The 9,348-nt window shown below is 45.5% G+C and overlaps 1 protein-coding gene across 1 annotated transcript in view; it reads right to left on the bottom strand.

Moving 5' to 3' along the window:
- LOC107107198 (chloride channel protein C-like) overlaps positions 1-9,348 on the bottom strand; it is a gene marked incomplete at its 5' end in the record, with an annotated part of 86,874 nt that overhangs the window by 56,828 nt on the left and 20,698 nt on the right. Inside the window, one exon of the mRNA XM_015407457.1 lies at positions 8,167-8,338. Within this exon, the coding sequence (XP_015262943.1) occupies positions 8,167-8,338 (172 nt within the window). The remainder of the gene's footprint in view (positions 1-8,166; positions 8,339-9,348) is intronic.

The raw sequence follows: 9,348 nt of genomic DNA, 5'->3' as shown, positions 1-9,348 counted from the left end.
AGGGAACATCTGAGCCTGATGATCTCTGAGGTTCGTTCCCAGAACAAATCATGGTTTGTCGTTATGCATGAAATGTGCTGCTCTCTCTACTCTCTCAGTACCACATCTCTCCACATGCATTTTTGTTACTCATATTTTTCTTTCAAATATCTGTCACCTCTCCAGTCTTTTCCTGCTCCCCCACCACACAGTCCTTGTGGGGTCCCACTTCTCAGCTGCCTCTGCCTTTCTCACTGTACCCACCAGCATTCTCCTCTTTCTGCACCACCCCATCTCTCTGCATGTGCATCTTTACCTCCTTTTACTACATTTGCCTGCCCTACATCTGTACCCCATTTCTCAGCTGTCCTTTCATCATCCCCAAAGGCCTCTCTGAAACCTCCCTTACATCTTGTTTCTCAGTACCATCTAGCTTTTTCTTTCTTTATACTTGCCCCGTCTTTTTCTGTCCTCCCTTTACTGCCACTGAACTCAGCAAGCAACACTCAGAATCGGGAATGTGTATTGATTTAAAAATGAATGAAAAGAAAAGGCCCGTGTATTTCATTTATTTGAGTAATAAAAATGAATGATTAAAAAACAACACAATGGATAAATGCCATCTGTTCTTCCATTTCCCTGGAACCTGGCATGAGTTCAAGGAGGTCAGAGTAGGTTTGCCAGCCTCCAAATGGGGCCTGGGGATCTCCCGCTTTTACAACTGATCTCCAGCTGACAGGGATCAGCTCCCCTGGAGAAATGGCTGCTTTGAAGGGTGGACTCTATGGCATTGTACCATGCTGAGGCCCCTCCCCTCCCCAAACCCCACCCTCTCCTGGATCCACCCCCAAAGTCTCCAGGTACTTTCCAATCCAGACTTGGCAACCCTCGGTCAGAGGGAAAGGAGAAACTCCCCTCCTTGCTTCCTTCCTTCCTTCCCACTTCCTCTTCCCCTCAGCCATACTAATGGTGCTGTGGGTGGCAGCTGTGGTCACTGCAGCATCAGGCTTGTGGCCACAGCCAAGCTGTCAGTAAGCCGACAGGTGGATGGGTAGATTCTCTCTCCCCCTGCTCCTTGATGCACCTTTGAAAATGTAGTTCTGATTTTGCTTGACATGAAGATTGCTTTACACACTGTACATTGCTCATAAGCAAAGCTTTCTTTGCCTAGCAATTTACACACTGAAGAGGGCCCTAGAAGTTGGCTGCAGGCATCTAGAACAACTGGAGCCAACTCCACCATCCAAGCAGAGAAGAACAAGGAAAATGTAGTGATAAATAATTATCCCCCATTTTGGAGGGTGTTGGGTAGGCCTTAGACGTTTCCGTATATATAGTAAAGGTATATATAGTAAAGCTCCGCGGTGGCTCAGAGGTTAAGACACTGAGCTGCAGACCGGGAGGTCTGTAATTCGGCAGTTTGAGACCCGAGTGCTCCATGACGGAGTGAGCTCCCATCTCTGGCCCCAGCTCCTGCCAACCTAGCAGTTTGAAAGCAAGAAATTGCAAGTAGATAAATAGGTACCACTTTGGTGGGAAGGTAACAGCACTTCGTGCACCTCGGCGTTTAGTCATGCTGGCCACATGAACACGGAGAACTCTTCGGACAGTGCCGGCTCTTTGGCTTGGAAATGGAGATGAGCACTACCCCCTAGAGTCGGACTTGACTGGCTTTCGAGCAAGGGAAACCTTTACCTTTACCTTACACACACAACTGGCACGAAGAGTTATTCCCACAGGGCTGCAATCAGCCTGTGGGCCCCGTGTTGTGTAGGTTCAATGTATACAAATGATTCTGGCTGCTGGAACTATTAGAATGTGGGAGCATATAGAAGTCCAGCTGTGTTTTACTCTAGATTATGAGCTTAGTATCTGTGGCCAGAATTGTGAGCATGTTAATTCTGGCCAATAAAGCTTAAAATCCTCATATATCCAAGAGACTGTGTAGATCTTCTTAAAAAAAAGAGATGCACTTCCCTATGGACATTATCATTGTTATTGTTTTAGCTCATTTGCTAGTGGAAACAGAAGATTAGTACTTTGAAGTTGCTGCTGGTGTGTGCTGAACACAGCCAGAAAAGCACTTAATGACAGCAACAGATGTTTAAGTCTTTTTTGAAGCAGATGGAAGCCTTTTAGATATTTATTTTCCTTTCCCAAGAGGAAATGCCAACAAGGTTGATGCAGCCATGACACAAAAAACTGAAGGCATGCCCTGTCCAGGAGCAACTACTGAGCTACTTTCTATTTCCCTTTTGTGACACGAGCCATGGTTCCTGCTGTACGTGGATTTGCCACAAATATTCTACTACCATCTTTATTCACCATTTCCAGTCTATACGTGTTCGTACTTTGCAGTGATGGTTTCTCTCCCCCATCCCTGGCAAAAAAAAGTACAACATACTGAAGATTTACAACTTGTCTGCATTAGGTTTTTGCCACTACTTGATACCACTTAGAGGCATACATAATACGCCTCTTATCTGCAGAGTCTAGACTGTAACCTTCTGGGAAATCTGTGGAAGATGGTGGTCACTGAAACTGAGGGGATCTGATCACATCAACAGTTGCCTTTACTCTGGGAAATTATATTTCACTCTAAGCTGGATCATTTGTTATTATTTGAATCTGTTTTTGTAAACAAAGAGGAAAACTATCTGCCAGTTTTATTTAGTTTAGTAGTATGTAGTAACTTTGCTCAGCCTACAAACACAGTTGAACACATCATTATTTGTTCTATAGTCAAAACTGTTCACAAGTGTGTGTGTGTTTTCAATGCATGTGAGAAGCAGAGGTGGCTTGCCATTGCCTTTCTCTGCAGCGTCTTCCTTGGTGGTCTCCCTTTCAAGTACCAACCCTACTTAGCTTCTGAGATCCAATGAGATCAAGGCATACCATGCAGCCTTCCCTCCGTTCACTCTTAGGCACCCACATTTCCAATGAAAATGTCCAAAAGTGATGTTGCATCCCGTTAATACTTTGAATTTGCTTTTATGCCTTCATTCTTGAACATGGTGATTTGTCAGACTTTCACATCTGAAGTCCTGAATACAACTTCACCTTAACTCCTAAAACATTTTTTTTCTGAATACACAACACATGAAGCTGCTTATACTGAGTCAGATAATTGACAGATCACTGACAGATCTATCAAGGGCAATATTGCCTACTTTGACTAGCAGTGGCTCTATTTCTCTCTGTGTCTTAGGTAGAGATCTTTCGCATCACCTATTACATGATCTGGAGGCACAGGACAATTGAACCAGGGAACCTGGCACCCTCTACATGCAGAGCCCCTCCCCATTAGTTCTTCTGTGCCATATCTACAGCCCACCATATACTTCTGCACAGTTAGGAAGTGACCACACCCAACCATTCTAAAAATGAAAACAACATCTGTCTTAAAGCTTTTATACATGCTAAGTAAACTAATATTGCAAACGACCTTAAGTGGCCGTACCTTTCAAGAAGCTTACCCCACATTAACTTCAGCAGTGAAGTATTCCACTTCTGCATTGTTTCCACTGCTGCCATGTCACTAAACTACTTGTTGCTTTCCACTGTTTTGAGAAAGCAAATAAAAGCCTATCCCAATATCAATTTGCAGTCAAAAGACTTCATGGAGAATGCTGTGTTTCAAAAGAAATTCACATCCCTGTATCAAAGGGCTGCGTACTTGATCTTTTATAGCCAAGTATATGTACTGTCTTGATCACGGACAGCAGAGGCGGGGCAGAGGGCAGCCAGTTATGGCATGCCCTCCCCCTTAAGGCTTGCCTGGTACCCTTAGGTGCTAGGACAAAATTATTGTTTTTACCCAGGCTTTCAGCTTTGTGGCTATTTTTATGGTCTACTTGAGGACTGTCATATGAATATCATTTTAAGTTACTGGATGTTACTTTTTGCCCCTGGACTTCTATTTATGTCTGGTTTCTATAGCTTGTTTTATTATTGATCATTCTAATGTTTTACTATATTGTTTTCTGTTTGTGAGCTGCTTTGGGCATGTCTCTGGGGAAGCATCATGTAGTGTCCGCGGACCGCCACCGGAGGTCAGCGCATATGCCCTAGCTTCAGTCCGAACAACAATAGGGACTAGGATTCTAGTCCCTCCTCTGGGGAACCAATGGGATCCGTGGAGGAGTGGGGAATCAAACCCGGTTCTCCCAGATTAGAGTCCGCACACTTAACCACTACACCAAACTGGCTCTCACTGGCAGGGCAGTGGGGCCTGGTGGCTGGGAATCCCCATCTCCACTGGGTGGGTCTGGCCACCCTACACTGAACCCTTACTATCTGACTGAAATATCCAACAGACCTGATCACAAAGGAACAGAGAGAGAGAGAGAGAACACAGCCCAATGTCTAAATATGCTTAAACCTACTTATTTATTGCGGCATATGCACACCTAACTCTGTGTGTGGCTGTGGGCTACACAACACACCACAGAGATGAAGGAGGCTGAGGAAACCAAAATAAATGTTGACACATCTAGAATTTTCTAGAAAGAACAATAAGACTCATGTCAATGAGGAAGGAGTAAGCAGTCAAAAATGAAAGCATAGTCAAATATTGTGGGCGGGAGGCTTCAACGTTTTTTTAAAAAGCATTATACTATCTCTTCTGTACCATAACTCTTCAACTGGAAGACTGTGCAGAAAGCCAAATCCAATATCTCAAAATCCTTTCTTAAACCCAGCAGACAACAAAGGAAAAATGTGCCTTTTGTGATTTGAAGGCACTTCCTCTGAACTATGCCTTTGTACTGTCAAATCCAAGTCCCACATCTCTTGTAGCATTTCCTCTATTTTCACTGGTTGTTAATCAAAGCACTGCTCAGTCAAGAAAAAAGAACACTAGAGTTACAATATGCCACCTAGGGGAATTAGGAGAGCATTCTTATGATTTGATGGGATTTGTTCATTATTGTTATGTAGTGTTTATGGGTAACAATACATAGATAGTCTTGTTGACTATCTTGATTTGTGGGTCAGACTCTCACAACTGTTTTCTTAGTACCTGTTTCCAGATTTCCTGAGCCACATGATTCCAGGACATGTGGAGCCGGAGAAAGGAGCAAATATTCCCCTGCAGACACACACATAGAGTAGCTGTTTTGAATGACTAAAATGATGTGGGAAGTAAGCCCAAAACCCCTCCTCCCCATCACAGGGTTCGAGGCCACACTGAGCAGCAGATTGCCTTCCAAAGTGAATATCCCCTATGTACATATAGTAAAGTTGCCAAATCTGGGCTGGGAAATTCCTGGAGATTTGGGGGTAGAGCCTGGGGAAGTGGGGAGGGGAGAGGAGGAGCCTTGGTGTATAATGCCATGACCTTCCAAAACAGCCATTATCTGAAGGAGGTCTGATCTCTCTAATAACTCTGATCTGATAAATTCAGGAGATTTTCAGGCCCCACCTACAAGTTGGCAACCCTAAAGTGCAGGTATGAGTCAGGTTTAGTGTTGCCAGGTCCCCCCGACCACCAGAGGGGGATGTAGGGCTGCCAATTCCCCCCCGGGGGGCGGATTTCCCCCGCTTTGGAGGCTCGATTTCCACCGCCACGGAATCGGGCCCCGGGGAAAACCCCATCCCGGCATGCACGTCACCCGGATGTGACGTGATGACGCCGGGCACGCTGGGGGCGGGGCCACAGCCATTTGAGGGGGAAACATAGAGTCATCACATCATATCCGGGTGACGTGCATGCGGCGCGCGCGCGCAGGGGACGCCATCCAGGAGTCCCCCGCCGCGAGAACAAATGGATTTGGCAACCCTAGGGGGATGGGGGGCTAGGGTGTCAGATCCAGGTTGGAAAACTCCTGGAGATTTGGGGATGGAGCCTGGGGAGGATGGGGACCACATTGGGGTACAATGCCACAGAGTTCACCCACCAAAATATCATTTTTCTCCAGGGAACTGATGTCTGTAGTCTGTAGATAAACTGTAATTCCAGGGGATTCCCAGGTCCCACCAGGAGGCTGGCATCCCTAGGTCAGGCTGGAGAACACCCCCCCCAAAAAAACAACCCCCAATTTATAGCCCTTGTATCATTTAGCTGGGAGTCCAGAGGGGTTTTTGAAACGTTGTTGTTATAAAATCTAGAGACGTTGTTGATTTATTCTTATACAAGGATTTTCTTATGATTTGATGGAATTTGTTCATTATTGTTATGTAGTGTTTATTGGTAACAATACATAGATAGTCTTGTTGACTATCTTGATTTGTGGGTCAGACTTACACAACTGTTTTCTTAGTACCTGTTTCCAGATTTCCTGAGCCACATTTCCAGGACATGTGGAGCCAGAGAAAGGAGCAAATATTCCCCTGCACACGCACACATAGGGTGCGTTCAGACGGGGTTCACACTTACCTCCATCTTCCGGATCCCTCCGGAAGCCTCAGGCTTCCAACGGAAGTAGCTGGGGAACGGTGGAGAGCGATCAGACGCCGGGGTGCACCGTTTACAACCGTTGCACTCTGTATGCCACCACTTGGGGACCTGGTAGCAGAGTGCAACGGTTTAAAGGGCTTTACACCGCTTAGGGAGAGGAGGCAGATGTGCCCCATCTGAACGCCGGTGAGTACAACGGTTGGAACCGGCACCCTAACCGGTATAAAGCCCCCGTCTGAACGCACCCATAGAGTAGCTGTTTTGACTGACTAAAATGATGTGGGAAGTAAGCCCAAAACCCCTCCTCCCCATCACAGGGTTCGGGGCCACACTGAGCAGCAGATTGCCTTCCAAAGTGAATATCCCCTATGTACATATAGTAAAGTTGCCAAATCTGGGCTGGGAAATTCCTGGAGATTTGGGGGTAGAGCCTGGGGAAGTGGGGAGGGGAGAGGAGGAGCCTTGGTGTATAATGCCATGACCTTCCAAAACAGCCATTATCTGAAGGAGGACTGATCTCTCTAATAACTCTGATCTGATAACTTCAGGAGATTTTCAGGCCCCACCTACAAGTTGGCAACCCTAAAGTGCAGGTATGAGTCAGGTTTAGTGTTGCCAGGTCCCCCCGACCACCAGAGGGGGATGTAGGGCTGCCAATTCCCCCCCGGGGGGCGGATTTCCCCCGCTTTGGAGGCTCGATTTCCACCGCCACGGAATCGGGCCCCGGGGAAAACCCCATCCCGGCATGCACGTCACCCGGATGTGACGTGATGACGCCGGGCACGCTGGGGGCGGGGCCACAGCCATTTGAGGGGGAAACATAGAGTCATCACATCATATCCGGGTGACGTGCATGCGGCGCGCGCGCGCAGGGGACGCCATCCAGGAGTCCCCCGCCGCGAGAACAAATGGATTTGGCAACCCTAGGGGGATGGGGGGCTAGGGTGTCAGATCCAGGTTGGAAAACTCCTGGAGATTTGGGGATGGAGCCTGGGGAGGATGGGGACCACATTGGGGTACAATGCCACAGAGTTCACCCACCAAAATATCATTTTTCTCCAGGGAACTGATGTCTGTAGTCTGTAGATAAACTGTAATTCCAGGGGATTCCCAGGTCCCACCAGGAGGCTGGCATCCCTAGGTCAGGCTGGAGAACACCCCCCCCAAAAAAACAACCCCCAATTTATAGCCCTTGTATCATTTAGCTGGGAGTCCAGAGGGGGTCAGCTCTGATAACTAAGAATTGATCCTCCGTCCTGCACCAGATGAGATAACGCTGAGTTCTTTCCTGAAGCCTTCTAACATCACTTCCCTCATCTTCCTTGATGGTCTCTGTGAGCAGACTTTGCTAGAGATGTTTCACAACTGAAATGCTTGTTTATTGGCTCAGAGTTTTGCTTCTTTAAGAAAACGGATACCCCTGCTATTCTGGAGTTTTGCCAAAATCAAGGCCCTTAGTAGCTTTCATCAAGGCAGCCTGAGAAGGGTTGTGGTCTGATTGTTTTTAATGCTTATTTTATAATTAGCTCTTGCTAGCCTCTCTACACCCAGTTTCTACAACTCCTGTGGAGTTCCAGCTCTCCTACTGCTTACCAGAGCTCTTTGTTTAGGAAAACGTGCAGCTCAGTACCACTATACTTCCTTGTGGCCTGTCAAATTTCCAGGACACAAAGAATGGGTTTTAAAATATATATATATTGAAAAATCTGTTTTGTAATATGATAGTGTGGTCTCCCCCTCCACAATAGTTCTCCTTGCAAATTATATATATATGTGTATTTAAAACATACCATTATAACAGTGAGGGAAATAGTTAGCCTTGAAACACCACTGAAGAATGAAGCAGCTCCAACAGCAGCAAATAGCCCTGGGTCAATCCATGCAGCATTCTCATCAGTCTGAATCCCAAAAATGGAAACCAGGATCAAGCCAACAATCCTGCCATATAATGCTCCTATATATCTACAAAGGAAAAAAAGAAAATGAGAGCACTACTCAGGAAAGATACACACTGTTCTCCTTTTCTCTTTGTGCTATACTTGTGGTAACACTGATTGAGACCCTGTAGTTGGACATTCTGTCTTTATGTAACTGGGCGTAGGGCAGCATTGGTATATAAGTGGTGATGGTTCAACTCCTATTTTCCCCTGTAAAAAGAAATAAGGGGAAAGGGGCATGCTAGCAATGGAGGGGAAAGTGCACAGCCTTCAAACAATTGTTTTTTAGAAAAAATGTAAAAGCAAAAGATCCACAATAGTAGCAGGACACACTATGTATTGTTTGCCACTTTTGTTGTGGAAATACAACTTGAGTCCTCTCATGCTGAAGTGCATGTAGCAGGGGCACATTTAGTTTCTTTAGAAATTAAAATAATTAACAAAATAAAGCCTAAAAGGTTACAAAATAGATTCATAGGAACTTTGTTGTTAATTATTAGTGATAGCACAGGCACTATCAAATAAAAGCTTGGGACATACACAAAATCTCATTCCACACAGTAATTACCATTGTAATGAGGGGACAATTGTATATTTTTCTGATAAAATACTGTTGTTAGAGTGCTGGGAATATACGAAGCCCCCATAACAAAAGTACTACTTTGAGGAAAGACCCTTAGATCCCACATAAATAAGAACAATAATACATATTAGCTGTGCAAAAATCCTGATCACTTAGAGTATTAAAAATGAAGGTTAAAGATAGATTTTGAGCATATGTGTCATGCACTCAAAAGAATAATATATCTTTTATCCCATTCTTAGCCTCTTTGCATTAGCCTGATATACATGAGATTCAAAGATAAAAGGCTCTTTATTGGTTTGTCATCCTGTTTTAGACACCTATTAGGAGACTCACTTCCAGTAAGACTTTCCGGGAGAGAGGTTGTCATTCCCTTCTTACCCCAGACCCATCAAAGCAGGCCCGTAGCTACACTGAAGCATTTTGGAAGCCGCCGCCCCCCCCCCCGACTT

This window comes from Gekko japonicus, unplaced genomic scaffold, assembly GCF_001447785.1.
Source record: "Gekko japonicus isolate JY-2015 unplaced genomic scaffold, Gekko_japonicus_V1.1 scaffold611, whole genome shotgun sequence".
Lineage (NCBI taxonomy): Eukaryota > Metazoa > Chordata > Lepidosauria > Squamata > Gekkonidae > Gekko > Gekko japonicus.
This window is presented reverse-complemented; position numbering and strand designations above follow the sequence as displayed.